Consider the following 15,855-nt stretch of genomic DNA (forward strand, 5'->3'; position numbering starts at 1 on the left):
AATCTCTTTACTGTGCGCATTCTAATCTACTAAGTATTGAATATTTATATGGAATTTTACAACTAAAGGGAAATTTTAGTAGCCAAGCATAAAAAGAATAGGAGCATAACGCATCTGAAGGTCATAAACGATATTAATTTAGGAACATAAACATATTATGTAAACTGTATATTGCTGGTATTGGTATTTTAAAGAAAAAATACACACCAGTATTCCATTTCTCCCTAAATATTTTCAGCATCAAAGTCTTACATGTCGTTATTTTGGAAACGTTTTTACGTGCTCCTTCTGCCCATGTTACTGTACGTTTATATACAGTACTTTGTGAGAAAAGTGATAGTTTTAAGCTTTTCTGCAAATACACTCGATATCAGAGTAAACAAAAGCATAGTTTTAGAATTTGATTAATAGGGAATATAATATGGAATCGCATATCTAAAGAAATTCATAACGATATAATTATATTCATGTACTGTATATACAAACAGTAGTGTATACACATACCTATTGATATGTGTACGGCTGTTTCACTACTTGTCATGTGACTGCTTCGGTGGTGTGATAGTTTACAGTAAGTGACTGACTTATAAGGCTGAGGTCGGGTGTTCAAATCCAGCTATCACCACAAGGTTCCTTCTTTAACAAATAAACATTTCTTTGAAAAACTAAAATAGCAATAGCAAAATAGCAATATTATGGACACTCTATTGACTTTTTTATATTTCTAAATATCACAACATGTTCGAATCTAAGTCATTTATTAATAACAACGAATAGTTTCAAACTGCTACTGATATCATGATGTTTTTTATGGTCTGTAGCTCAAATCCTGCTTAACTAAAAATTAGACACAAGAAGAGTATTATTGGACAATGTTGTGAGGCTAAAGAAATCAAGAACGATATTAATTCAAGTCACCATCTTTCCCTCTGAATAGCTAGCAGGGACCTGTGCCGTGTGGATCCCTTTAGATCTCCCTTCAGATTTAAAAGATTATTAATAATATCTTCAGTGTCACATTAACATTGGAATGTTCTTCCTAGTGTAAAAAGAGGCGATACTCAATGGGTCTCCTTCATACATTTTCAGTTTACAGACTATACAAGATCATTTTTTATGAATAATGTCTTCTGTATCGCATTAAAATTGGAACGCTTTTCACAGGTGTAAATCCACCTATTTTCTAATCACTTTATCCAGGACAGGTAACATTTTCACAACACCCTTCCCCCTGCCTGTCTGAGTTTCTTTTTAACCCTTCTCTGCTCGAAATCACATCGGGTAAGAAAGACATTTTTCCAAGAAAGATCTGATGACGAGGAAGAAAAATCACCTGTTTTTCGTGCACAAAAAGTGGTTATTAACTATTGAAACCTGTTTTTATCGCTTTTAAAGTAATTAAATTTCTTAGTTAAGCAGGAACACATCATTTTTATTTTTTTTTATTAAAAAATTGGATTGCCCAGCCTAAGGGGCATTTATAATATTGTGGCATTATTATATAGGACGGACACAGTGACTCAGGCACTCGTTGAATGAAAAATGGTGCTTTATTTTTCAGTACAGCTGGTACATCACACCCCCCCCACACACACACACATACTATTTCATTGACAAAAAGTAATACCACACTCTCTTCTTTAATGCACACAGGCAGCTGAAGCACCACCTCTCTTCCCATAGAAAGTCTTTGTCTCCATACAATGGCCGCTGTAGTGCAGGTTCGTGGATTTTTTTGTAACGTGAACTCAGCCCAATACCTTGGGTGTATTTATATTATATTCTCATATATGAGTAGAATAGGTTCATTGTCTTCCAATGAAAGACAAGTTCCTTTTGGCCAAGACAGTCAGGGGACAGTAGAAACTCGCCACACCCAGACTGTTACAGTAACTCAACCAACCTTAATAGCCTTGCAAATGAGCTCACACTATTGGATATATACTCGACGCTCCAGAGATGTCACATTTTACTGTACATGTCAAACCAGTTGCTTTCTATTGCAGATGTTCTCCTACTTGGACTTTTTCTCCTGATAGCGCTTTACACTTAGTTCAAACTACTGAGTGAAATAGGTTTAAGACAGGTGGGTAGCCACGTACAGCATACGTAGGCTGTAAAGGAACAAGTAACATGCTGAAAAGAGAAGAAAGACAACACAACGTTTCGGCCTTTACAGGCTGCGCTGTTTTGCTTCCTATGGTGATATAAGGGTTTTTCGCACAAAGCCGTATTGAGCAGTATTTCTCGCATTGTGATCATGTGTACACAGCGATCTCCCTGGGTTCCAGTTAGTGCGTAATTAAGCTTTGATGAAAAATTTAAAAAAGAGAATTAGCAAACTGATAGTTTTATGTGGAGGCTGTGAACATTTTCACAAGTCGTGGTCTTTAAAATGCATTTGGTTTGAAGGCTTTCTGTGTTTCCCTTCCAAAGATATGGACAGAAGAATATTCGAGTGTGGTCAAAAAAATGGCTTAAAAACGACATAGTGAATGAAGGCTGTGAAAACAGCCACATGTACTTTGGACATACAGCAAGTGTTTTCGTAACTCTAGGAGGTTTTGTGAAAAAGCTACAAGCGTGCCAATTGTAATCGTTTTTATTTTTAAATACATTTTAGAAAAGTGTCATCTATACAAAAAAGTTGCATTTAATACCACTCGATATTAATATATTAATAGAGATAAGCTCTCTATTAAAGCTCAGATCAAAGATCAAGCACAGATCAAACGGCAAGATCTCACACACTGGGACTGATCTGTGACTTGTGATGTGGTTGAGTGTGAATTGTGGTGCTCTAACAGGGCTGGCTGTGCTAAAAAAAATGGTTAAACAACTCTCAAGCATACTGTAGATTTTTTTAACACAAGTTTATCAGTGAAAAGACCATGGGCATTTTTCCTCTCCCCTACATTCTCAGAGTAGAGTAGAATTTATTATTAGCACAATTTATTACAGTGTTAAATTTAATATTATTGATTACTAATAGTTTATGCTAACACCTAACTTTCTTAATTAGATGTATTTAAAACAATGAACTTAGTGTAACATAGCATTCAGAAATACCACCAAGAATAGTTTTGTGGTGTATGTATAGATGAAACTTTTCTAAAATGTATAACAAAATTAAAGACGGTTAAAATCTGTAATCTTTCCACCTGTCATTAGAAAGTACAATAAGTTCCTGCTTTGTCTAACAATGGTATCAAAAAGTAGTCTGAATGCTGAGAAACCTGTGCTTAATGATAATCAAGGGACTTAGGAGTCAAAGAAAATGATCTACTTTGTTTAATTTTAAACACTAAGTTATGAATGCAGATGCAATTGGTGCTTTACGGCCATTGTGCAATACTGAGCTCAGTGCTTCCTCTATCTCTCGGTGCCGCCTCCCCCTCTGATGCAGCGCAGTGGGCGGCACGTTGTTTTCAGAGCCTGTGATTGAGGAAAAAAGGCCTGCTGATCTGTTCTACATACCAGGAAGACAACAGAATATGATTTTTTCTACTCAAAACATGTATTTTAAACGTTTAATTAAGAAGTAAAAGCCTTACAGCGTTCACAGAGATTTTAAGCTGATCAGGAGAAAGACAAATCACCCTTTTTTCACGCATAAAAAGTGGTTATTAACTATCTAAACCTGTTTAATACCTTTTAAAATTGTGCAATGTCTAAGCAGGAACACATCATTATATCTTGATTTTGCTTTATTTTTTTAAGAATTAAAAAACAACCTAATTTTAAAGACCTCTACTTGTGAAAATTTTCGCAGCCTGTACATAAAACTATATACACAATACTGCTGACAGCAGGAACATTCCTATTCTTTACTCAGTAGCTTATTAAAAACAGCAGCCATGGTGTTCAAACTGTTTTTTTACACAGAAGACTGACACAGCTTCGCGTTGTGAATCTGTTTTTCCGTATTTACAAAGAAAGTGGAATACAGTAATATTACCTGCTTTATAGACATATATTTAGATCCTTAAATTAATATCATTATTCATTTCTTTAGATACGTGATTCCATACTATATTCCCTATTATAAAATGGATAATTCTGGTCCTGAAATCTAATTCTCTGATATACGCACACCCCAGAATTTTGACTTTTTACTGAAATTTTAAAGACTACTTCTTAGCGTAAATAAAAAAGCTTGGATTCTCATGTATCTGATACACGGTCTTTTTCTGCTGTCTTGGTTGCGCTCTTGAGGATCCTTGTGATATTTTGAGCTCTCGTTGAATGATAAGTATCGCATAGTTTAAATCATTTTCATTCTTAGAAATTATTAAACGCTCCCGCAGTGAAAAAGAAAATGCCTGACGAACTAGGGATTGGACAGTTTTTCAGTGCTTGTACGATCGATGGAAATGTTCAAATAAATGTGCTAAAGAAATAAGCAAAAAACAAGTAATTTATTCCTTTATCATATTGGCTAGCTAATGTCCTGTCCTTGTTCGTTACTTGTGGCTGTGTTTCTGCATTGCGTAGCAACGAGGGACTATATTCTCAGGCGGAGGAACGTAAACAGCTTAATTTTCGTGTTAAATAAATTTTTAAAATTAAAATTCATTCTATACAGCAATCGCATATTTGGAGACCGTTTTATAAAAGCAATAAGGCAATTGAGACCTGTGCTATATCGTGGATATAGTCACAGTTAAAAGGGTTGCCGGCCCTCTGCATCGCGTTGGGCCTAACAACACCTTTTAACTGTGACTATATCCATGATGTACAGTAGCACAGCCTCTCGTACCTTATTGCTTAAATAATTATATTCTGAAAAGTATGAGTTTTTTTTACTGCGATAATGAGCGCAAGTATTCATGGAAAATGGTTATCACTTAACTCACTTTGAACATTTTGTGATATTTAGAAATATAAAACATGTCAATATACAGTAGTGTCCATAATATTTGCTATTTTTGTTTGTCAAAGAAATAATTAAATATTTCTGCATAATGAAAATATTTATGATTAAGGTGGTAGGTTGTGTACTTTTGTCCAACTGAGCAATCTTGCTTTTATAAAATATTCCAACTTTTTAATGTTTAATGATTAACATGCTGTAATACACAGTTTAAAATTAAAAGTCTAAAGAGTATACAACTTAAATTCTTAATTGAATAAAGATTGTCCCTCAGCAGTGATCGGGATTCAAAACCGGGTGTTTTCTGGTGACAGCTCAAATACTGTATAGGACAGGTTAAGCTTTATTTACAAGGTAATTCCGGATACTATTAACATAATCTAAATTGCATACACCGCGTTGTACTGCAGCATACCCCACTTGTTTTGAATGGCTGCATCTGTAAGTTACAATATGGTCAGGCAAACAGTTTTTTTTAATTTTTCAAGCAAAATAATATGCCAAAATCAGCTACTTCACAGAAGTACAATTCTCAAAACAAACCCCTTTCTCGTGTGCAATCTCAATAAAGGTTTGATTTGCAATTTTTTAAAATATAATTTCAAAACTTTTGATGATACGCCTCAGGGACTAATTCATAGGTGTGTATACGATGCTTTAAGAGTATCATAATCCGACCTTTCTGCTAAAGTCAACGCAGAATAAAGCAGTACCCTGGTGCTCATTCAATCTTTACACCCTCAGTATAATCAAAACAAAACACCTGCTGGGCACTCAGTGATCTTACATACAGGGGTGCAATTCTGTAGGATTAATAACTTTTGTTTTAAAAGATTTCAATTTTTAACATTTTGATCTGCTGAAACTCTTAACAAAATGTCGAACATAATTGTGATTCTACTGTTTGTCGCCTAATATTACACATATGTTGCACCAAAATAAGCAATGATCGAAGGGTGATGTCACAATCTGAAATAGAAGATGGGGGTGGTGGGGCAACTTCATGAAGCTTTAGAATACAGAATAACTGGTTTCTGGATTAATTAACATGATAAAGACACCACTAATGATGTTTTGAATGGAAGGGGACAGTTTATATGTTTAATGTTTATATTGGCTCATCCATGTCATTATATCCATGTTATATAACATAAAATTGTTATATTGGACTTACTATGATGTATAAAATAAATACAAATCTCAATATAGTACATATGTATTATTTATTTTATTATTAAAGAAATAACTAATTTTATTAAAAACACAAATTGCATGTTGGTTGGGAACTGAAAGTGGGTTGCCTACATGGCAGACAAGAACTCTACCACTGAACTAAACCACCGAACACCTAAACTCTAAATGTGTTCTATTACACTATAAACAACGATTTTAAATATAATATAAAATATATACTATATATATATAATATATAAGCAACACACAGCCACCAATTAAAGTAGTTTAAATAGGTGGCTGCATCAGCATGCTTAGGCTGCAAAGCAACAGGTAAAGGTTTATTCCATGTGGAAAGGAAAATAAAAGAGACACAACGTTTCAGCTGTCGAACCTTTTTCAGGTGTGTGAACTGTTGTGTCTCTTCTCTTTTCCTTTCCATGTGGAATATACCTTTACCTGTTCCTACACAATTAAAATGACTGATGCTATACAGATGCAGCCATTCAAAACGAGCGGGGTACGCCACGGTAAAACACGGTGGGCGTGTCGCGCCATAACGCGTCATATTACATCATATCGCGGTTTACCGTATAATACCGCAGTAAGTTAATAGCATCTGGAATTACCGCCAGGTGGAGCTAATAAAGCTTAACCTCTCATGTACAGCATTTGAGCTGTTGCCAGAAAACACCCATTTTCGAATCCTGATCACTGCTGAGGGACAATCTTTATTTAATTAAGAACTTAAGTTGTTTACTCTTTAGACTTTTAAATTTAAACTATGTATTACAGCATGTTAATCATTATACATTAAAAAGTTGGTATATTTTATGAAAGCAAGATTTCTCAGTTGGACAAAAGTACACAACCTACCTTTATCAGAAATATTTATGCATCAAAGCCTTTACCGAAGATATTACTAATAGTATTAATAATGAATGACCTTGGACAAGCTGTAAACTCAAAGTATTACCCTGGTCCACATTCTTTGTAACCATCTTTGTAAACAAAAAAGACTTTATTTTTTCCATTGACAAAAAGTAACATCACAGCATTTCGTTGATCCGATCACGCATTTGTTTCCAATCATACAAAGTAATTCTTGAGAATCTCTGATTCACCATTCCTTTCACATGCTCATAAAAGATATTAATTTAGGAACATAAACATATTACTGTATGCAAACTTTACTGTATATGGCTGGTCTTGGTATTTTAAAGAAAAAATAAAAACGAGTATTCCATTTCTCCCTAAACATTTTAAGCATCAAAGTCTTACATGTGGTTATTTCGGAACATTTTTACGTGCTCCTTGCTCATTCTGACCATATTACTGTACGTTTATATACAGTACTTTGTGAGAAAAGTGATAGCTTTAATCTTTTCTGCGAATACGCTCGATACCGGAGTAAACAGAAGCATACTTTTAGAATTTGATTAATAGGAAATATAATATGGATTCACGTAAATTAATAATGGTATAACTATATCCATGTACTGTTGCACAAACAGTAGTAAGAGACTTTCCATTGCTATCCGTGGGGCTGTCACATGACTTGCCTTGGTGATGTGACAGTTTAAGTGACTGATTTATAACCCTGAGGTTGGGTGTTCAAACCCAGCTGTCGCCATGAGTTTTCTTTTAACAAATAAACATTTCTTTAAAAAACTAAAATAGCAAATATTATTGTCTACATTGTTTGTAAACACAATTCACACTCAACCACATCACTCCCAGTAAATGAGATATTGCTGTTTGATCTTTGATCTGAGCTTTAATATAGAGCTTTTCTCTATTAATATAACTAACGAGTGGTATTAAATGCAACATTTTTGTATAAATGACACTTTTCTAAAATTTATTCAAAAATAAGAACAATTACTCCAATCTTTCCATGTTTGATCCCATGAGGAAGTAGTATACGCTTCTGCTTTGTTTAATGATGGTATGAAAAATAAATCTAAATAATTAGAAACCTATGCTTAAAGTTAATTAAGGGATTTAAAATGCAAAGATAATGATTTACATTGCATTGTCAGATTGTGAATCAATAAAGGCATTTAATTAAACACGTGTTTGCAATTTTAATCAAAATGGGGAAAATGGGGTTAGACCATTAGACATGCAATACACTTCCTCGTGATCATCTTAGAATTGTTGAGTAAGCTGCAAGTTTTTTTTATACATAGCATTCAGAAATACAATCGAAAATAGTTTTGTGGTGTATGCATAGATGAAACTTTTCTAAAATATATAACAAAATTAAAGACGATTAAAATCTGTAATCTCTAATCTTTCCACGTGTAATGTCATTAGAAAGTACAATAAGTTCCTGATTTGTCTAACAATGGTATCAAAAAAACAAACCTGTGCTTAATGATAATTAAAGGACTTAGAAGTCAAAGAAAATGATTTACGTTGTTTAATTTTAAATACTAAGTTATGAACACAATTGGTGCTTTACAGCCATTGTGCATTACTGAGCTCCAAGCTCCCTCTCTCTCGGTGCCGCCACCCCTCTGACACAGTGCAGTGGGCAGCAAGCTATTTTCAGAGCCTCTGATTGGGGAAAAAAGACCTGCAGATCTGTTCTACATACTAGGAAGACAAGAGAATTAGTTTTTTTCTATTCGAAATGTGTGTTGTTTTTATGGAATTCATGTATTTTAAATTTTTAATTAAGAAGTTTTATAAATATCAATACCAGCCATATACAGTTTACATGATATGTTTATGTTCCTATATTTATATCGTTTATGAGCATGTGAAAGGCATGATGAATGGAGATTCTCAAAATTTATTTTGTATGATTGGAAACGAATGTGTGATCGGATCAACAAAATGCTGTGGTGTTACTTTTTGTCAATTAAAAAATAAAGTATTTTCGTTTACAAAGACGGTTACAAAGAATGTGGACCAGGGTAATACTTTGAGTTTACAGCTTGTCCAAGGTCGTTCATTATTAATACTATTAGTAATATCTTCGGTAAAAAGACTTTGACACACAAAATATTTCTGTATAATTAAAATATTTATGATAAAGGTAGGTTGTGTACTTTTGCCCAACTGAGCAATCTTGCTTTCATAAAATATACCAACTTTTTAATGAATGATAATTAACATGCTGTAGTACACAGTTTAAATTTAAAAGTTCAAATGCTGAGGTAAAGCTATATTGGCTCCCCCTGGCAGTTTTACAAGGTGATTCCTGATACTATTAACATAATCAAATTTGCGGTATGAAGCGAAATGATGCGTTATACCGCGTTTTGATGCGACATGCATACCGCGTTATACCGCAGCGTGGCCCTCATTTGAATAGCTGCATCTGTATAACTACTGCATGATTTCTTTATCCGTTTCAGCTACATGATGGAAATTAAATGAGTCAGAATCTCGGAGTGTCAATTTTAAAAAATGTTTAACTTAAAGAATTGAGTGAAGAAATCCTTAATCACAATATCATCACTTAATTTATCCAGATACACAAATTCACGCCAGAGCCAACAACAAGCTATAATAGTGGACTATTTTTGCATTCAGCTATATAGGAACCAAACCAACAGTAATTCTCAGATCGTGTTTTGAACCTCCTGGGTGCAGCTCACTACATTACAGTGCTCATTACCACTACGAGAACAATAGAAGTTTTTTGAAAAAAGAAACAAATGTCAAAATGTTTCCAAAACGTCCACTTTTGATTTTAGCTGCTTAGTTAGATGATTCATATTAATATAGCTATCAAGTGATGTTAAATCACCACAACATTTACGTATTATACGTATTATTGGAAAAGGATAAAACATTATAACTTTTTATAATGTTTATAATATCATTATAAGTACAGAATATAAGCTTAATAATGTTAGAACAAGCACATTAAAGCCATGTAAATTACCAAATTAAAGACTTTGATATATAAAATATGTATGAATAATTCAAATATTTGTGATGAAGATGGAAGGTTGTGTACTTTTTTCCAAAAGCACAATCTTGCTTTTATAAAATACACCAACGGTTTAATGTTTAATGATTAACAAGCTGTAGTACACAGTTTAAAATTAAAAGTCTAAAGAGTATACAATTTAAATTCTTAATTGGATAAAGATTGTCCCTCAGCAGTGATCAGGATTCGAAACTGGGTGTTTTCTGGTGACAGCTCAAATGTTGTACATGAGAGGTTAAGCTTTATTAGCTCCACCTGGAGTTGATTCCAGATGCTATTATCATAACTGCGGTATTATGTGGTATGATGCAATAAGACGTGTTATGATGCGTTCTGATGCGACACGCCCACCGTGTTTTACTGCAGCGTACCACGCTCGTTTTGAATGGCTGCATCTGTACATATTTATTTTTTATTATTAAAATAAGATTTACTGTAGAGTATGTTAGACCCAATGCTTAAGGATATACTGTGCAACCTGGTGGTTTTACAGTGAAGTACAGTCCTGTAGAGTATTTGAAAAAATAAAAAGGTGCGGGGTGTTACCTTCTGAGGTACTGTGGTATGTTATTTGCAGCATGTAGAAAAACATGACAATCATTCTAAGTGGCTGAATGTGGCTTAATTAGTTGTTTATATTTCAGTAAACTGCTGTTATTTTACTCACAGAGAAAGGATGTCCCTCCAATTAACAACAAGAAAATTCATAACTCTAAATACAACTCACTCACCTCTACCTGTTGACAGATTTGAATGAGCTTGGCCATCTGATTTTCTAACTCAGTGTTTCTTTTCACCAAGTTTGTAAGATTGTTTTCCAGAGTTTGCTGGTGAAAAAATAAAAAGGATGGGAAAGTATGTGTTAATCAATGTAACAGAAAGGCACAAAATTTGCAACATTCCTTTTTTTGCAGTGCATGCAGACAACATCCTTTTACAACAGAAATAAAACAGTGTAGAAGACTATCAATTCATACCACAGCTTTAGTTAATTGACCCAAGGTGTAACAACAAAACAAAAAGAGAGAAAAATTCAATCATCATAAAATATAATTCTTAGCGCCTAGCAAAAATTACCCCTTTCCAACTAAATTCCATTTCCCTGAAATACAAATTACGTATTCACATTTTTTCAAAGTCAGTATTTTTTTAATCAAAATTTGAATGCTCTAATTGAACACATAATATGCAAAAGAAAATATGTCAATAAATAACTAAAATGTTGTTTGCATTGTATTCACCCCTTTTGCTAGTGTAAAACCAAATCAGCTCAGGTGCAAGATTACTTTGACAATTCACTAAATTAGCTCAAAGTAGAAAGGCACAGATCAGGTGAAGGGTATAAACAAATGTCAAAGATACTGAATGATCCTTTGTGCATGGTGAAATTGAGCTTTAAGAATGTGAATGGTATATCATATTACCCAGACTGCCTAGATCAGACTGTCCCTCCCAACTGTTGCAGACAGGCAAAGAAGCAACTGTTAGGAATGAGGCCAAAAGCGACTTAGAGTTACAAAGTTAAATGGTTGAGATGGAAAAAAATGTCCTTTACTAAGCACAAAGAGAAGCAGGATGCACAGCTTTAGTCTGCTCTATTGAGTGTGCTCTAGTTGTTATATAGGTATTATAACCATTTATTGTTAGTTATACAGGTGTATTTGGGGTAATCAAAATAATGGCCAGCACAAAGAGTGCTATGGTTAATAGAAACAGCACTAAGCAACATATTACTGAGTACCTAAAAGTATATCTGTTTAATTCCAAAGTTGTACTTCGTTATTTGTATACTTGCATACTTTTTAAAAATTGTATTCTAATATTGAATACTTTCATTCTAATACTTATTGTATATTAGTGAATACACACAAATATACAGAGCATCAAAAACAAACTTGTCACAATTTATGTGTATTTTTATAAAAATAGAGAATATGTATTTTTGACTTTGATTAAACATGTAAGAGTGTTTTTTTATTAATAAATAATTCATAACTGATGTTCATAACTGATGAAGTGAGATGCTCAATTGACAATGCATAAACATAAAATTATTAAGAGCTGATAGGGTACAGAGGCTGACATTATTTAATCTGGTGAATGCCAATACTGGTGAAAGTCCTAAAATAAAACAAAGTGCAAAACAAAGTGCTTTACTTATCAAGATAATAACACTGTAGTGTTATTGATCAGTATGTTATAAAATGGACACACTCAGCTCAGGTGGAATTGCAAAGTAGAAAAGTTGTCTTTAGTTGGAATCAAGGTTTTGTGTAGACTTTCTGATGGACATCAGCAAGTGTGCAGATGTGCAGAATGATATGTTTATGGTAAAGTTCCAGGACAGTCTAGTCGCTACAGAACTCCACTAGAGGTGACTGATGGAAACTTCACAGCACTGCACTACATTGATCAAGTCCTATGACTTCACAACCTACTCTTCCTATGGGATCATCTTGACTTGACAGAATTCAAGCAAATAAGGCACACCCTCATGCTGTTTGTGTAATAACAAATTTCTTTTAACATGAGAATATTACAGTTATGCTGTGGATGCTCCACTTGCTATATTTGAATATTTGATGGGTGAGAGAGGACTTGTGGCATCTAGGGTTCAGAATTTAGTGAGCAGAATTTAGTGAGCAGGCAAACACTGTCCAGAGGAATGGGACACAATACCACAACATAGCATCTGCAACCTAATGCAAAGTACAGACTGAAAAAAATAGTGCTGCTGATTGCAGTAATTTGGTCTAGAGTTCATTCACTCACTCTCAAATATCTACTGTATATTCTATATTACATAACATGTCCAACAAATATACTGATGGAAAAAAAAAACAACGTAACACCTCCTCCTCCACACTCTGGCCCTCCTGTCTGCGTGGAACAGACTGAAGAGTGACTCATCCGTGAAGAGGACCTGGCCAAAGCCAGTCGGATGTGACGTCTAGGAGGCATGAGAAGAGGGCCTCTGACAGGTCGCATTGCTCTAAGGCCAGCAGCATGAAGCCTCACTGTCCCATCACTGATGCGGGCATTGCGTCTGCCAGCAGTTACAGCAGCAGTACGGATGGCAGATCTGAAAAGATCTCTCAGACGGACCAGTCTGAGTTGTCAGTCCTGCTCATGCTCTGGTGTGTTCACTCAAGGGCGACCGGATATTGGACGGTCAACTGTCCTGCTGGTCTGCTGAAACCTGCCTGTAGTATGCCATTTGCCCTCTTCCTTGTTTCATGTGACATTTGAGGCATTATGGAATGCATAGAAAATGGACTATAGGTGGCCTTTTTCTTGCAGTGACCTAAACTTTGAATTAAGGCCTTTTTAAAGGTGACCTGATCAGGCATTGCTCCACCCGGACCTTGTTGGGTAAAAGTGTACCTAATGAGCTTTCGTGTGATTGGCAAGTTGCAATGTCTCACTGAACAAGCTGTATTGCTGGTCAAAGGGCTTAAAACAAATTGATAACATTTTGTGAAATTACATAAGCTATAACTATAGTATTCTTATTCCAGAAAATGTTGCGTTTCTTTTTTCCATCAGTATATTAATAGGTGTCATGTGGAAAATTTAGAGGTACAGATCCAACCATTCGAAATGCGCAAAGTACGCTGTGTTAAAACGCGATAGGCGTGGTGTATCATACTGCATCATAACGCATGTTATGATAATAGTATCCAGAGGCACCTTGTAAAGCCCCCAGGTGGAGCTAATAAAGTTAAATGTCTCATGTACAGCATTTAAGCTGTCACCAGAAAAAGCCTGGTTTCTAATCCCTGTCACAACTATTAAGAATTTAAGATGTATACTCTTTAGACTTTTAATAGTAATTGAAAACTGTGTATTACAACATGTTAATCATTAAACATTAAAAAGCTGGAATATTTTATAAAAGCAAGATTGCTCATCATAAATAATTTAATTTTGCATAAATATTTTATGCATCAAAGTCTTTAACTTGGTAACTTACATGGGTTCTGGTTTTAATGTGCTTGTTCTAACATTATTAAATTTATATTCTGTACTTCATAAAAAATTATAACGTTTTATCCTTTTCTAAGAATACATAGTAAGAACACCACTTGCTGTTATTGTAAAAACATAAATGTTATAGTGATTTAACATCACTTGATAGTTATATGAATACGGAATCATATACAGATACAGAACAAGCGGGGTATGCTGCAGTACAACGCGGTGGGCGTGTCGCAGTATACCGCATTATACAGTACGCAAATTAGATTATGTTAATAGTATCTGGAATCACCTTGTAAAACTCGCAGGTGGAGCTAATAAAGCTTAACCTCTCCTGTACAGCATTTGAGCTGTCACCAGAAAACATCCGGTTTTGAATCCCGATCACTGTTGAGGGACAATCTTTATTCAATTAAGAATTTAAGTTTTATACTCTTTAGACTTTTAAATTTAATCTGTGTATTACAGCATGTTAATCATTATACATTAAAAAGTTGGTATATTTTATGAAAGCAAGATTGCTCATTTGGAAAAAAGTACACAACCTTCCACCTTTATCACAAATATTTGAATTATTCATACATATTTTATATATCAAAGTCTTTAACTTGGTAATTACATGGGTTCTGGCTTTAATGTGCTTGTTCTAACATTATTAAGCTTATATTCTGTACTTCATAAAAAGTTATAATGTTTTATCCTTTTCCAATAATACGTATAACACATAAATGTTGTAGTGATTTAACATCACTTGATAGCTATATTAATATGACAAAAGTACACAACCTACCATAAAAAAATCTTTATCATAAATATTTTAATTATGCGGAAATATTTTATGCATCGAAGTCTTTACCGAAGATATTACTAATAGTATTAATAATGAACGACTTTGGACAAGCTGTGAACTCAAAGTATTATCCTGGTCCACATTCTTTGTAACCGTCTTTGGAAACAAAAATACTTTATTTTTTCATTGACAAAAAGTAACACCACAGCATTTCGTTGATCCGATCACTCATTCGTTTCCAATCATACAAAGTAAGTTTTGAGAATCTCCGATTCACCATGCCTTTCACATGCTCATAAAAGATATTAATTTAGGAACATAAACATATTACTGAATGTAAACTGTACTGTATATAGCTGCTCTTGGTAGTTGAAAGAAAAAATACACACCAGTATTCCATTTCTCCCTAAACATTTTAAGCATCAAAGTCTTACATGTAAATATTTCGGAAACGTTTTTACGGGCTCTTTCTGACCATGGTACTGTACGTTTATATACAGTACTTTGTGAGAAAAGTGATTGTTTTAAGCTATTCTGCGAATATGCTAGATATCGGAGTAAACAAAAGCATACTTTTAGAATTTGATTAATAGGGAATATAAAATGGAATCGTGTATCTACAGAAATTAATAAGGATATAATTATATTCAGGTACTGTTGCACAAACAATAGTATATACACATATCTATTGATATGTGTACGGCTGTTTCAACCCTTGTCCCAGACTGTGTCAGTGGCGTGATGGTTTAAGTGACTGACTTATAAGTGAGAGGTTGAGTGTTCAAATCCAGTTATTGCCATGAGTTAACTTTTAACAAATAAAAATTTCTTCGCAAAATAGCAATATTATGGACACTCTATTGACTTTTTTATATTTCTAAATATCACAACATGTTCGAATCTAAGTCATTTAGTAATAACAACGAATAGTTTCAAACTGCTACTGATATCATTATCATCAATATGTGAAAAAAGTGAATCCTGTTTTTTTATGGTCTGTAGCTTAAATCCTGCTTAACTAAAAATTAGATACAAGAAGAGTATTATTGGACAATGTTGTGAGGCTAAGGAAATCAATAACGATATTAATTC

General features: G+C 34.0%; 1 protein-coding gene across 1 annotated transcript in view; it reads right to left on the reverse strand.

Moving 5' to 3' along the window:
* The window catches only part of LOC148828490 (E3 ubiquitin-protein ligase MID2-like), a 179,883-nt gene extending 169,067 nt beyond the window's left edge, over nucleotides 1-10,816 (reverse strand). The window contains exon 1 of the mRNA XM_088926039.1: nucleotides 10,727-10,816. Within this exon, the coding sequence (XP_088782165.1) occupies nucleotides 10,727-10,762 (36 nt within the window). The 5' untranslated portion in view covers nucleotides 10,763-10,816. The remainder of the gene's footprint in view (nucleotides 1-10,726) is intronic.
* Nucleotides 10,817-15,855: the final 5,039 nt, after the last annotated feature.

Source organism: Atractosteus spatula, chromosome 9, assembly GCF_055471065.1.
Source record: "Atractosteus spatula isolate fAtrSpa1 chromosome 9, fAtrSpa1.hap1, whole genome shotgun sequence".
Taxonomy (NCBI): domain Eukaryota; kingdom Metazoa; phylum Chordata; class Actinopteri; order Semionotiformes; family Lepisosteidae; genus Atractosteus; species Atractosteus spatula.